General features: G+C 47.8%; 1 protein-coding gene across 1 annotated transcript in view; it reads left to right on the top strand.

Annotated features, from left to right (window-relative positions):
- Positions 1 to 15,573, top strand: part of MBOAT1 (membrane bound O-acyltransferase domain containing 1) — a 109,965-nt gene that overhangs the window by 52,029 nt on the left and 42,363 nt on the right. The window contains exons 2-4 of the mRNA XM_059399526.1: positions 6,805 to 6,950; positions 7,943 to 8,020; positions 13,860 to 13,955. Of these exons, the coding sequence (XP_059255509.1) occupies positions 6,805 to 6,950; positions 7,943 to 8,020; positions 13,860 to 13,955 (320 nt within the window). The remainder of the gene's footprint in view (positions 1 to 6,804; positions 6,951 to 7,942; positions 8,021 to 13,859; positions 13,956 to 15,573) is intronic.

Below are 15,573 nucleotides of genomic sequence, written 5' to 3'. Positions count from 1 at the left end.
TCAGTCTAAATTCCCTTTCAAGGCAGCTCCCTTCCTGTGAAAGGCTGATTATGCCAAAGGTTTGTCCGCCTCTCCTGCTAGGAATAAGCTAAGCCCCAAGGGGGTCTACAGACCTTTGTAGCCGCGGTGAGGGCCTCGGGTTGCTGTGTGATTGGCACTTTGCTCACCTCTGCTGGAGTGGATTCTCTCCTTTTGGTTTTGGGTGTTGACCTCTGGGGGCTGCTTTGTCCGCTCTACACTCTGCCTCCTGTGGGCAGGTTCATAGTCATGTTCTCTTAGTGTACCTGCAAGAACTTCTCGGGCCTGCCTGCTCTCCGAGGCCTCTTTGCTGTCCTCAGAGCCCAGGAGAAGGGCTGGAGTGATACCTGTGGTCCGTATTGTTCATCACCCTCTGCGCCTCCTGGAAGCCGCACTGGCCAGCTCCCAGGGCTGCATTCTGAGAAGGCCGGCGACCCTTCTCCTACGGAGACACCCGCATCATTCCCCCAGCCTCCTTCCTACGTGGGTGGAGGCCGCTTTGCCGTTCTCAGATTTATCTCTGCTGTAGGTTTATGAAACCCTACTCGGGAGCCGGAAAACCCAGACAGTGACTCATTGTCATAAGCTTCATTGCCTCTCCCTGCGGAAGAAGGGACCATGGAGGATGCTGGCGGCTGCCGGAATGCTGGGTGGGAAAGGGAATTGTTACAGGAGCCACAGGGAGGACACTGAGGAAGCCCGTCCGCAGTAGCTCAACAGAACTTACTGTGTATTGGGTTATTCGATGTGTAGTTCGTGTGTTAATGTAGTGGGTATATGATAGTATTAGTAGCAGGTATTGTCCTTGCCAAGTACTGTTTCAAATGATTTTACATAATCTTCAGTTCCAACAGCCCTGTGAAGTGGTACCACCATTAGCACCCCCGTCACCTGAACTAAGAGTCCAAATGCATCAAGTTCCTGTAGCTCGTCCCCCAGTAGATGGTGGATCCTGGTCTTGTAGCCCGGTACTCGGCTCTCGGTCGACCCTTGAAACCACGGGGTCTGTTGCTGCTTGTGGGAGAGGCGGTCACATACTTCATGTGATGATGATGATGATGATGATTTTTAATTTAAATCCAATTAACCAACATGTAGTACATCGTTAGTATCCGATGCGTTGTTCAATAATTTATCAGTGGCCTATAACCACCAGTGCTCATCTTCATGGGATGATTATTGAAGGTAGAACTTTTTCTTTTGTAATTCTTGTAATTTGACACTCTTCTTATGGGACTTTGATCTTTTCCTAAAAGGTTTTTTTCATTTGTTTGTTTTTACTAGGCAGGAAGACCCAATCCCTTTATTATTTTGGTTTATACAAACCAAAGATAGGTTTATCTCACTAACTTATCCAAATTATCCAATTTGGATAAAGAGACCTTCCTAGTTTCAAGGGCTGGGAGTCACCGGAGTTTAATATCTGTGTCATCTCAAGTCAGTGATTAGGTTTCCAGAGTTGTGTAATTTTTAAAACCTGCTGATTCTGGAAAGGCTCAAACATACACAAAAGTGGAGAGGTGAGTAGGATGAACATTCATGTGCTCAGCTCTCTGTTTGCAGCTCGTTGCCGATCGTGTTTCATCTGTACCAGGATCCGTAATTTGTTAACGCGGGATCTCCAGACATGTTGGGCCAGAAAATTCTTTGTTGTGGAGGGCTGTCCTGTCCCTGTTAGGATGTTTAGCGGTATTCCTAGCTTATACCCACTAGAGGCCAGGAGCTTTCCCCTGCTACTTTTTCTGATGATGACAGCCAAAAATGTCACCTGGGGGCAAGGCATCCCTCCTTGAGAGCCACTGCTTTATGCTCTCTCCAGTCTCCATTCTTTCAAGATTATTTGGAAGCAGATCGTATGGATCAAATCAAATCAACTGTGACTTATCCCTCTGAAAAACAATGCCGCCCATTTTATTGGCCCTATGTAGAGGAAAGAAACAAAGATTTCATCCTGTTCCTACATGAATTATCATGAGAACCTGCCACTGTTGGCCGCAGAGATGGTCATGGTCATACCAGCTACTAGAGTTGATAGGAAGTGAACAATTGCAAAGAAATTGGAGTCATGCTTCAGCCTATACTTTTTTTCTCATTGTGGTAAAATAGACAAAATACAAAATATTCCATTTTCACCATTTTTAAGCACACAGTACCGTTCCGTGGCAGTAAGGACATCCCCATTGTCAGGCAACCATCACCAACACCCACCTCCAGAATTCCATTAACCTTGCAAAACTGAAACTCTGTATCCATCAGATAATAACCCCATTCCCTCCACCCCTCAGTCTGTCTACCATGAATCACCGTTCTACTCTCTGTCTCTATGAATTTAACTACTGTATTCTAGGTACCTCGTTTAGGGGGAATCATGCAATGTCTGTCCTTTTGTGACTGACTTATTCGCTTAGCATCAAGTCCTCAAAGTTCAACCATGTCATAGCCTATGTCAGAATTTCCCCCATTTTAAGGCGGGATAATACTCCCACGGTGTCCACAGACCACATTTTGTTGATCCGTTCATCCACTGAGAGACACTTGGGTTGATGCCACCTTTTGGTTATTGTGAACAGCGCTGCTACACACATGGATGAAGAAATATTCATTCAAGACCCAGTTTTCAGTTCTTTTGGGTAAATACCCAGAAGTGGGATTGCCGGGCCCTGTGTCACTGTATTCTTCATGTTCTGAAGAACCGCCATATTGTTTTCCACGGGGCTGCACCACCCTGCCCTCCTACCAGCAGCGCACAGGGCTCTAGTTTCTCCTCATCCTTGCCAACACTTACTATTTTGCTTTTTTAAAGAAGAGCCGTTCCCATGGGTGCGAAGCGGTATCTAACTGTGGCTCAGTGTGTGCCTTTTAAGATGTACATCTGGGAGTTGAAAAGCAATTCTGTTAGAAGCCTCCTGTAGGGGACGCCTGGGTGGCTCAGTTGGTTGAGCAGCTGCCTTCGGCTTGTGTCGTGATCCTGGCATCCTGGGATCGAGTCCCACATCGGGCTCCTTGCTTGGCAGGGAGCCTGCTTCTCCCTCTGCCTCTGCCTGCCTCTCTGTCTGCCTGTGCCTGCTCTCTCTCCCTCTCTCTCTCTCTGGCAAATAAATAAAATCTTAAAAAAAAAAAAAAAAAGGAAGCCTCCTGTAGGGGTGCCTGGGTGGCTCAGTGGGTTAAGCCTCTGCCTTCGGCTCAGGTTATGATCCCAGGGTCCTGGGATCGAGCCCCGCATCCGGCTCTCTGCTCAGCGGGGAGCCTGCTTCCCTCTCTCTCTCTGCCTGCCTCTCTGCCTGCTTGTGATCTCTCTCTGTAAAATAAATAAATAAAATCTTTAAAAAAAAAAAAAAAAAGCCTCCTGTAGAGCCAAGGGGCTCTACTGTGTTTCCACCTTTGCCTTGGAACGGTTTGCCAGGGAACATTCAGAAAGCCATCCGGGACTCGCTCCCAGGAAGAGGACGGAGGAGTGGATTGTGTCTGTGTGTAGCAGGAAGCTTCCAGTCCCGAACAAAGTCTGGCATTTAGGCATTAACTGCGAACAGTTAAGGGAAAGGATTCAGGTTAGGTTAGAATGAGAGTCCATTAGAGCCAGAAGAGACGTTAGAGACCAGGTCTCCTGAATCAAAGATTTCCTACTTACCACACATTCCCACCCCCTCCCCCCCCCAATTTTTCCGAACCCCAGGCCTTTTATTCTTTTTTTCCTTTTTTTTTTTTTTTTTTTTTTTTTTTTATAGATTTTATTTATTTATTTGACATACAGAGATCACAAGTAGGCAGAGAAGCAGGCAGAGAGAGATGAGGAAGCAGGCTCCCCGCTGAGCAGAGAGCCCGATGCGGGGCTCGATCCCATGACCCTGGGATCATGACCTGAGCCGAAGGCAGAGGCTTTAACCCACTGAGCCACCCAGGCGCCCCAAGTCTTCTTTTCTTGACTTGCTGGTCGTGACAATGTCTTGCCCACTGTCTCCTGTATCTGGCATATAGCGTCAACCAGTAAATATTTGCAGAATCAATGAATTACCTAATGTCACCCAGCTGACACCTGAGAGTCAGAACTAGGGCGTTCAGAGTATGGTGGCAAAAAGATGGCAGATTGCGTCAGTGACCCCGTGAGCGCTTCTTCCTCTTTATTGATCCCTGGAGTGACAAGATCAGACGGCATGTTTGCACCCTGAGCCTTATTCTTCCTTGAGAGGGTGCAAGGATCCACCTCTTTGAAGACCGGTCCAGCTGACGAGACTGGCAGGAGGCTGTGGAAATCTGGACCAGCTGAGGGACAGCCACCAGGCTTAAATCTGTTCCTTCTCACCTCTGCCCCACGCCTTCAGGGTCCAACCTCCCCGTCCTCTATTTTTCTTCTTTCTGAGAAAGCCTAGTTTCTCCTGGGTGTCTTTGGAGGCCTCTCTCTTTATTGTGCTAAAGCAGGTGTTCTCTGTCTTGCCTGCCTATGAGAACCACCTGATGCCTTGGAAATCCTGACGCCATGCCAGTTACGTCAGAAGGGTTGGGACCAGTTTGTACCTATTTAAACAGTTTTTTTTTCCTGATTGTCAGCCAGAGCCTCCTCCCTCCTTAATCATGAGACTTCTTGTTATTTACTTTGGATCTAAAGGGGGCAGAGTGTAAGAGAATAATAATAATGTAACAAGTTCACATCATGTTAATGTTACTTTCCAGTGACTGGAGGTTATTGTGCTCCTTTCTCAGGGTATAAGCTCCTGGAGGCAGGAGCCGGGCCTCTCTTCTCCATTCCAGTGCTTCTCAAAGTGACTGTGCATCACCATCCCTTGGGGGACCGTTAAAGCACACAGTGCCGGACCCACCTTGGGAACGCCTAATTTAGTAGGTCTCAGGTGGGGCACGAGAATTTGCATTTCTGATGGTTTTCCAGGTGATGCCCGTGCTGCTGGTCAGGGAACCACACTTGAGAACCACTGCTCTGCCGTTTGAGTCATTCCTCACGCGCAGGGGTGCTCAGTAATTACGGGCCAGGCCAGAGGAATGGAACGGATTTCCCCTTGGGTGCTCTCCTCAGTGACTGTGTTCTCTGTGGCCGAGAGAAGGAAAGAGTGTGTGATTGATCACCTACAGACGATCGTAACTTTGACTTTCTACTTGCCAATTCCTTTACATTTTGAACCTTGCTAAGATGGTTTTTTCCCTCTCTACTGTGTCTGAGAGGGAGAGCTGAGATGGCATATTTAGGCTACATAAGAAGGTATGACCTTGTGGGGGGTCGGTTGGGGTTGGCGTAACTGGGTGATGGACATTAAGGAGGGTTTGTGATGTGATGAGCACTGGGTGTTACATGCAACTGCTGAATTATGGGACTCTACATCTGAAACTAATGATGTACTATATGTTGGCTAATTGGATTTAGATTAAAAAAAGAAGGTATGATCATAACATGTAGGCTAGGTTACAGTTCACCTCCTCTCTGTCTTTCAGGGTAGAAAGTGATGGTGAGCAGTAGTGGGAACAAGTTTTTGGAGAGACCGGTGAACACAAATGATCTCATGGGGCGGGGGGCGATCTCAGCGCAGTCAATTTTTAAAAACGAAACAAAAGAGGCACCTGAGTGACTCCGTTGATTAAACAGCCAATTCTTGATTTCGGCTTAGGTCTTGAACTCAGGGTTGTGAGTTTGGGCCCCAAGTAGGGCTCCATGGTGGGCATGGAACCTACTCAATGATAATAATAGTACTAATAAAAATCAATAAAAAATGAAACAAAAGAATTCTCCAGAAGTATTTCTGTGAATCATCAGGGGTCCAAAGTAGTCTTGGTTTTTACTGGGAAAACAGAATAAGCTCAGATTGAGTAGAGGTCACTGCCTCTCGCTCTACCTCAGAGGAGACCCTAATGAATGTCACTAACAGCTACTATTTTCCGTCGTGCGAAAACCTGCGGAGGCTGAATTTGAGGCTCCATTCAGATATTTATATCTTCCATCCCCTTTCCCTTAAGTGTCTTTTAAAAGCGAAGCTTTCACTCCGAAAGCTCTGGGGGGTTGGAACCGCTGTTCCCGGTGTCGTTAATGGTTCCATCACGGGGTCTGTTTTGGTTTTGGGTTAAATCAGCTGATCTTTCCGATGGGCATCAGGGAATGCTTTTATAGTTTCTTTCAGGTCCAGTGTTTTTGAGAGAGAGACCAATGAGATTTTTCCCAGGAAGTTGGTTGCCTGTTTTGCATAATTGGACAGGGTTGGCATTTGGAAGTCGAAGGCGGGGCTGTTCTGTGTGGATTTTTCATGCCATTTAGCTTGGGCAGTGCTCTTGTTAATTTGGCATTAATTAAAATGAGAAAAATTAGAGTCAAAACAGCTGATGATGACTTTGGAGAGAAGCATTTAGTTTCCTAGGTAGTCAGTGAAGGAAGCTTCATGGATTTGATTCATTTTCGATTCTCCAGGAACCAGTGCTTTATCTTAGGATGGTGCTGGGGGTGGGCATGGGGTTGGGGGGGAGAGAGACCCAGCAAGCTGACCCCACAGTCCCTGAGGCCGTTGTACATTAAAAAGCCCTCTGTGTGTGGGTGGACAAGCCACCTGGGCTAGCCTTAAAGGATTGGAAATGAAACTCAGTTTCCTCGCTTCTTCCGCCAGTGGAGGGCATTGGGAATTTTCAGTCTCCCCAGTCGTTTCCAAACAAACACTCTCTGCCAAGGAAACAATCCAAGTGCGAGTGCTCAGAGGCATCTTGGTGTGGAACTCTGGAAAGAGTAGAGAGGATTCCCACACAGGTAAAAGGGTAAAGATCTGAGTCTCTTTCTCTCTCTCTTGACCCCCCGTGCAGGTGAATTTCGTGGCGTGCCAGCTCTTTGCTCTGTTCGCTGCGTTCTGGTTCCGCATCTACCTGAGTCCTGGTAAAACCAGTCCCGATGTCCGGCACGCGTTTGTCACCGTTTTTGGCATCTATTTTGTCATCTTTTGTTTTGGCTGGTGAGTATGAGCTTAGAAATTGTAATCCTTATCATTTGGGTGTTTTGTGGCAATGTTTTTGGCATTTGCCAGGCACCGAGGAAAGAAATGTATTTACTCCTATTGTAGGATAATGGGGATGTCCCAGGAATGCCCATGTACTCTAAGAACCTAGAACCAATAAACTACCCATTAAAAGTCAGTTCTGTGAACTTTTCTATAAGTTATGCTTCGACTCACCTCCCCATGGGTCATGTAAATAGAATAGGATATGGTTTCATTTTCCAGCTGAGGAACCCTTCCTACGTGTTGTAGATATTGATGTTTTCCTTGCATTACTGCTGGAGGTAATTGGTGTCGCTCCTGTGCTTGGAGTAGGGCAATAGTTCTAGGGCTGGTTTGAGGAAACACGAGACATTCCTTAACAGAGAGAGAGTCTGTAGATGACACGCTACTAAGTAAGCCAGTCAGTGACCCTGTGAGTGACTCTTCTCCAGGGGACGGGGGGGGGGGGGGAGATGTTGTAGGAACAGACCTTTCTAGAAGTGCAACTTAAGGACATTTGTGAGATTATTCAGGTTACAAGACTGCTGCTTTTCCTCCTCCAATAAAAATGTGAGAAAGGATGACAAGTATTTTGAAGCAGCAAACAGGTGACAGTCTTGGTGTCTGGAAAAGGTCAGTTTGGGTTCTGGTGCTTTAAAATTAAAAAAATAAAAAAAGATGTTCTAAAGAAAGAAAGAATACTTCTGGACTCCCGGTTGTACATGTACAAAGGTGTAAGCATTCCATTTATGGATCGCTGACCTCACCAGCACCGCCGTTGGCAGCCTGTGTCATGGCTTCCTCCTGCCATTTCAAGATTACACAGAGCAAAAATACTTGATTTATTTTCTCTTATGTAAATGCAGTTAATGGCTTGTGGGCTTTTTGGGGGGGCGGGGTATGGGCGTGCAGTAGGTCTGTTAATTTGGAATATACTCAGTGCCCCTCCTCTCTGTGATGTCTTCTAGGTACTCCGTTCACCTTTTTGTGCTGGTGTTGATGTGCTACGGAATCATGGTCACCGCAAACGTATCCAGTATTCACAGGTAAGGTTCTGGGAGCGAACCAGACCACGTGAGGGTTTTTTGTGACCTCTGAGATGTGTTTCAGGGTAAAGGGGTACCTTCCCCGTTTTGCCCACCACAAATTGCATATCCTAAGTTCTCTGGGGTATCAGAAGGAGAGGTGGGGGGGTCCCTAAATGCTGGGAGTATTCAGAGGACACTTTGCAAACATTTCAGAGTAGAAGCCGCTCTGTGATAGTCTGCAGACTGGAGACAGTCCCAGTGGTCCCTACACTGGGGTACTGCTCTGCATTCGAGAAGAGGGAATGATTGATGACGGTGACGTGGAGTAAATATGCGGAATGAACGATGCTACAGAAATTCTGGTCTTGAAAATGCAAACTAATTTGTAGTGGCAGAGATCAGATCGGAGGTTAACTGAGCTGGGCTGGTCCACGGAGATCAGGAAGGATCGGCTCAGAGAGGCAGGAAGAGTGTGTGTGGGGGCGACAGATAGGTCTGTTACCTGGAATGTGGCTGTGGTTTTCTAGGTGTGTGCCTACGTCGAAACTTTGTGTACTTAAAATATGCACCATAAAATGTTAAAAGGGGAAGAAGTATTCGTACTATGATATTTTGATTTAAAAGCTACGCAGGTAACTTAATTCTGCCTTGAAGGCAACAGTGTTTGGATCATCAATTTGGACACCTGTGTATCTGTTTAGCCTTGTCTGTGTGAAACCTCAGTATTAATTATGCCTTTCAGTGGTGCTGGAACGTAAGCTCTATGAAAACAGAGTTCACTGTTGTGTCCTCAGAGTCTAGGACAATACTGGCACAAGTAAGGGCTCAATAAATATTTATGGAAGGAGTGACCAAACACCTTTGGAGAGACATTTGCCCTGCGATGACTTCTTTCTTGATGGCGTTTCTGAAAAAGCAGATGCCTTCTTTGAACTTCAGTAGGGTCTTTGATTAATAAGACAGTTAGCACAATAGTTTTCCTTCTGAAAATCATTGAAATTTAACTTTTTCGTGGATAGTCTTGTAAATTACTTGCAACAAATGTCTGGTTTCCAAGGGAAAATATTTTTGCACCATTCTTTTTTTTTTTTTTTTAAGATTTTATTTATTTATTTGCCAGAGACAGAGGGAGAGTGAGTGAGCGAGCACAGGCAGACAAAGAGGCAGGCAGAGGCAGAGGGAGAAGCAGGCTCCCTGCCGAGCAAGGAGCCCGATGTGGGACTCGATCCCAGGACCCTGGGATCATGACCTGAGCCGAAGGCAGCTGCTTAACCAACTGAGCCACCCAGGTGTCCCTTTTTGCACCATTCTAATAAAATTTATTAGAATTTATTTTATTTTCACCCAACTCTGTGTCCAGATGAGCTCTGAAAAATTGAATTGTAATCCTCTTTCTCCCAAATGCCTTCCTTGAAAGGGATTGGGTCACCCCTTCAGAAGGGAAATAGGAAATCCATATTTCCAAGAACCGGTATTGGGAATGCCTCATATTATAGCAAAATGCTGTTTTTAGTGTTGGGGGCGGCAGTGAAAATGTCTGGCCTTTTCCCAAACCTGAGTTTTGAAGCAGTGCGACAATTAATAAAAATATTGTTACATCTCTATAGCACATTTTTAATGACCTTACAAATTGTGGCTTGTCATCTCTCACCACACTTGTGTGATGCCGATGGGTGTGGACCATTTTTCAGAGGGTCAGGAGACCTCCACGCACACTCATTCCACGCTGGGCCCGGTCTTCATCTCTGGCCAGGAATGGAACACTCCAGCCTTGGCCAAGCTGAGTGGTTTCCAGACAGGCTATGACTGATGCCCCATCATAATATTGTGGTAGCAGAGGCCTGTGTCATAAGACCAGAAAGGACGCCAGAACAAGTTCTTCCCCTCTTTCTTCGCTGGTGTGGTTGCCAAGATTGCAGAAGTAGGGAGTGGCTCAGAGTTCCGGACGGAGGGAAGTGGCTTCCTACTGATGCAGGGAAAGAACATTAGACTGGAAATCTGGCACTTTCTAGCAGCGGGAGTTCAAATAGTTCACACAGCTTCTTTGTACATCAGATTTCCCACCTCTTAAAGGTGGGGTTTAAGTTTCCTTTGGGATCAGGATTTCATGATTCTTTGTGAATTGTGTTCTTCCCCTGGCTGAACCGGTCACAAAGAGTTGTGTCCTTTGGCTGGGAAGCAGAGTAGAAGGTCATTCTCTGCTGCCAAGGGGAGTTAACCCATGTCTGGACACATGGTTGTCTTTGTCTAGAGAATTCTTGGCGCACCGGCTCTGTTTCCTTCCCAAGCCGCTATATTGGACAGAAATCACAGGTGTTCATTTATTCCATCTAAACCAACTGGAACAGAATATAGTTTGTACCTCCTCAGACGGACAGCTTCTTGTCAGAATGTGCAACACAGTGACCAGTTGTTGGGGGGGTGGGTATCTGCTTGGTGTCAAGTGCTAAGCCAAGCTCTTTTATTTTTAATTATTTTTTAAAGATTTTATTTATTTATTTGACAGACAGAGATCACAGGCAGGAAGACAGGGGTGGGGGGGAAGCAGACTCCCTGCCGAGCAGAGAGCCCCATGCAGGGCTCCATCCCAGGACCCTGGGATCATGACCTGAGCCGAAGGCAGAGGTTTTAACGCAGTGAGCCACCCAGGTGCCCCAGCCAAGCTCTTTTAAATAGTTTTCATTGTTTTTTAATATATAAAGTTTTATTTAGTGTATCAGTATCATTATTGCAAAGATATTCTTTCTAGGACACTTCTATGGGATTTAGATCTTTTTCTCCGCAGCCAAGGGGAGGAAATTGAAAGCTCAGAGTAGAGAGGCATACAGATCCATGAGTTTGTACCGACTGAATACATCATGTTACCACCACCTGGGGCAGGAAGGGAATAGGATTCCCTCTACCCCAGGCTCTGCCACAGCTCTCCTTCCTAAAAGAACTGCTCTCTGGACTTCACGCACGAGTTTTGCCATTGCTGGGATTTGAAGTCCTGTTGGTCTCTCTCCAGAATACATGCTCTCTCTACCACTCCTGGATTCCTTAGATTTTTTTCAGGTTTGTCTAGAGCATGAGTACAGTGCCCTGTTGTAGTGGGGCACAATACTTGGCACCATCTTTGATAAATAGCTCTTATGATAACAAATGAGTTGAACTGGGTTTTCTCTCTGGGTGGAGGGGCTGCGGAATGTAAGGGTCTGTTGAGAAGAAAGAGGAAGCAGGCAACGGTTGCTTTCAAAAGGGCCCTGGGAGAATTTGTCTCTTGAATTCACTTTGTGCTTTTGCCTTGACCCTCGCGAACTGGCCAGAGAAAGAAGCAGAGGTGAGATGGCAGAAAGGTCTCCCCAGGTCCATCCTTCTTCTGCTCAGCGCTTCAGAGAGTTGCTTTCTCTTCTTCACTCGCTTTGTTCACCGTCTTCCTGTTTGAAAAGCCTTAAAGATGAACCCGAGTCTGGGAAGGTCTTTTTTTGGGGTCGTAACATCTTTGTTTGTAAATAATGGTAAAGAGAACGTGAAGACAGGTAGTGCTTTGGTGTTTACAGAACTCCTACCACTCACTGTCTGGATCTTGCTTGCTACCACGTGGGTTTTTTTTTTTTTTTTTTTTTAAAGATTTTATTTATTTATTTGACAGAGAGAAATCACAAGTAGACGGAGAGGCAGGTAGAAAGAGAGGAAGGGAAGCAGGCTACCTGCTGAGCAGAGAGCCCGATGTGGGACTTGATCCCAGGACCCTGAGATCATGACCTGAGCCGAAGGCAGCGGCTTAACCCACTGAGCCACCCAGGGGCCCTACCACGTGGGTTTTTATCATTCCTCCTTCACGAGTCCCTGGGTTGCGCCAGTCTTCATGAGTTATTTTAATGTGCATTTGGGCAGTTCGGCATAATTTAATTTGAGAATCTCCATCTTCCCTCTGTTATGGCCCATGTTTAAATGCTACGCCTTCTGCATGTATGTGTTGCTGAGGGGCTCCTGAGCCATTTGAAATGTTGAATGTACTCCTTTCCGTTCATTTCAACTAACTGTCCACGAAGCCCATCTGTGGTCAAGGGTAGGGATGCTCAAGGTCACAGTGCATGTGTGGAACAGACACATACATATAATTTCAGCATTATAATTGTGTATGTTGGCACGCAGCCCTAGAGAAATCCTGAGAATGGAGAAATGAATGGTGCTGGAGGTGGGCTGGGGAGCCAGGGAACTGACTGGTTGCTGAGACCTACCTGGTAACTAGGTAACTAGGCAGTTCACAGGTAGAGTAGAGACGAAGGGGGTTGCAGGCAGGGGAAGCGGCATGTGGAAGACATTTAGCCTGAGAAGGAGGCTCTCAGGGTGGAGAGGGAGCAGCTGGTGTCATTTGAACGTAAGGGGACATGGAGCGTGGCTGAAGAGGAGTCCCGAAGGGAAAGGTGGAGCTCAGTGCGTGAAGCAAATCACACGTCGCGTTCAGGAGTTTGGATGTGACTGGACCGTGGGACCCACTGGGGGCTTTTACGACAGATAGCACTCATTTAGTTGTTGGGTTCTTGTAGCACGCAGCTGTCTGCTCTTGAGCGTGAGACACCCAAGACGTTCTTGCCTTCATGGGGCTCTTGGTCTTGTTGGGGAGACAATGGTTAGTTCGGTTATCACCGTTAGGAAGAAAACCACAAGACCCACAATGGAGTCCCTTGGGCCAACTCCCCCAACCGAGGCTTAATACCCTAACCTCGCTGCAGTTTTCAACCTCCCCCAGAAATAGGGGTCTTCCCTGGTCAACCAGGAAGTTTTCTGGTCCACACCAAGGAAGATCTGTCGCGCGGCCCTCTCCATCCCCCGAAGGGAAGATGTAGGGTAAGATGCTTCTCTCTGAGAGAAAGTGACCTTGCCTGAAACAGTCCCTTCTTCTCTTTGCCTGGTCACTCCTTTAGTCCACCCTCTGCCTATGCAAACCTTCCGTTTTGTACCGCTCCGTGGAGCTCCCCTCGTCTTGCTGGATGGCGTGCTGCTTCCAGATCCACAAATCACAACTCAGGGGTAGAGCATTTGACTGCAGACCTACAAGTCACTTAATGAAGACAGTTCCGTCCTCAGAACTCACTCATGTGGATTTTTGTCCTCTCAGGTCACCTAGATATAATGGCAAATCGGTGAGTGCTCTGAATGGCATGCGTGTGTGTGTGCATGTGCGTGTGTGTATGGGTGTGCGTGCGTGCGTGCGTGCGTGCGTGTGTTTTGCCAGTTCATCCCGTGTGGTCAGGGCCAGTGTCCGTAGGAAGCCATGGAATCATCCAGAGTATGTGGTCCCTGCAGCCTCAGGCGTGGGCCGGGAGCGTCCCGCGCAGAGCACTGGGAACGCTCTCACCCAAGGAGGAAGTAGAGTGAGTGAAGCTGAGCAGGAGCCGTGGACGGATGGACCAGAGCAGTGGGCAGCAAATACGGAGACTGGCAGCCAGGAGCACAAAGCGTCTGAGGAAGGGACTGGTGGGCCGCATCCCACTGGGCTATATTTTGCAGAGATCCTGTGTGAGGACGGTGGTGTGTGGATTGGAGAATCCGAGTGCAGCCCTCACAGGGCCGTGGTTCCCAGCTCCGGCTGCCCAGTGCCGTCACACCTGCCAGACATCCCCTGTACCGGTTCAGCCCCCATATCGGGAGGGTGCAGAGCTCCCTGGGTGACTCCATCGTGCTGTCCCCGTGACAGAAGATGAAGGGCACCCGACAGTGCGTGGGAAAGTGAGAGCAGTGCACGGACTGGGCCGCAGACGAGCCGGAGGACTTTGGGGTGGCTGGCGTGTGGGGAGTGAGGGGGAGGACGAGGGGGAGATGGACGGTGTCACCGCCCTGCCTGATCATCGGACCCTCTTTCTGGTTTCAGATACTCCTTTTTCGTCGCCATGGCCTACCTGACCCTGTGCCACGTCAGCCGCATCTATATCTTCCACTATGGAATCCTCACTACGGATTTCTCGGGGTGAGTATCTTCATCTGGGTGGGGGTGGGGGGGCGCCTGGACTTTGGCCTTCGACTTGGTCTCTTGGGGTCTGTGAGGCACAAGCGGTTAGATCGACCGGTCGGTTGGGAAGATCGCGCTCTGATGAGGTTGGGTTGGAAGGTCTGATGAGCTCTGCCGTGTTCTAAGGCGGGGGCGGCAAAGTGGGGTCCGTGGGCTCTACCTGTCCTACCACCTGTTTTTGTAGCTACGTTGGAGCACACTGGGTACTGACCCACTTACGTGTCGTCTCGGGCTGCTCTTACGCTGCACTGGTGGTAGGGTTGTGTGGTTGTGATGTGTGACCCACACAGCCCAAAACCTTTACTATCTTGCTCTTTACAGAAATAGCTTCCCGGCCCCTAGTCTGAGGCTCTTAGCACAGGGTTGGTGTTTATCACATGCTGATTTTTAATCATAGCAAGATTCTTCCATACGCGTTGAGAAGCAGACCCCCTTGGGCGGCCCCCAGCTGCCCTGGCCCCTCTCCCAGATTCCCCCGACTTCCAGCAACTAGAAGGTAATACCCAGCACAGCAAGGGTCTCTGTACTCATCGTAAACATTTGTCTGTCACCATGACCTTAACCTAGGGGACCACCTCTTTCCTGATGGTCACCTAGTGAAGTCTGTGGGCAGAGCAGTGAAAATGGTGTACGCTGTCGATGTTGGTTAGGGAAGAGCGTTTTATGAATCTTGAGGAATGGACTGTAAGGCAGAGTGAGTCGTTGTAACTCATTATAGTGGCCGTGTTACTTCCCTAGGAGCTCGGGTCTGTTTTCTGCAGGAGTCTGAGGTCAGGGGGAGAGCCTGCCTTCTCCCCTCAGGTTGACTTGGCCTTGAGTCCGTGAGTTATTGGAGAACAGGTAATGAAATAAAGCGGTTGCAACTCGTGGCTCATTTCTGTGAATTTCGCCAGTTGTGTAACTCAAGGGTCCCACCAAGAAGAGGTTTAGGAAGGCAGAGGTTGCTTTGAGGCACAAGGACTTTCTTGTTCTCAAGTCTCTGTGTCTGTGGTTTGCCCCTTCGTGCATCGGTTCTCCCTGACTCACTCAGGCTCTTGGATTTTACATTTCTCTTTGACTTGGATTTTACATTTCTCTTTGACGTGTCTCCTTCCGGCATGCCCCTCCCCGCAGGCTGTGCAGCACCGCTGTTCAGGTTTTCTGAAACTGATTCGCAAACGTCTTACTTTCTAATGAAGTGGTTGGGAAAATACGGGAGCAACAATCATTTTAAAAATCATGTTAAAAATCATCTTTAAACAGCGATCCTAACTCTCCCTGGTGTTTAATCAACAAACTTCATTTTTTGGTTTCACCCCCAAGCTGAACCCCCCACCCCCCACACACATACACTTAGAGGAGCTCCTGGCCCTAATTTTTATTTTATTTTTATCATTTTTTTTTATTTATATATATTATTTGCCCCAGGGGTACAGGTCTGTGAATCGCCAGGTTTACACACCTCACAGCACTCACCATAGCACATACCCTCCCCAGTGTCCATAACCCCCCCACCCTCTCCCTACACCCTTTCCCCTGGCAAACCTCAGTTTGTTTTGTGAGATTAAGAGCTTTTGAGTCCCCAGGATGCTAGGCA

The sequence above is a fragment of the Mustela nigripes genome, chromosome 5 (assembly GCF_022355385.1).
Source record: "Mustela nigripes isolate SB6536 chromosome 5, MUSNIG.SB6536, whole genome shotgun sequence".
Lineage (NCBI taxonomy): Eukaryota > Metazoa > Chordata > Mammalia > Carnivora > Mustelidae > Mustela > Mustela nigripes.
The sequence above is the reverse complement of the archived record's forward strand: the minus strand, read 5'-3'. Positions and strand labels throughout refer to the sequence as shown.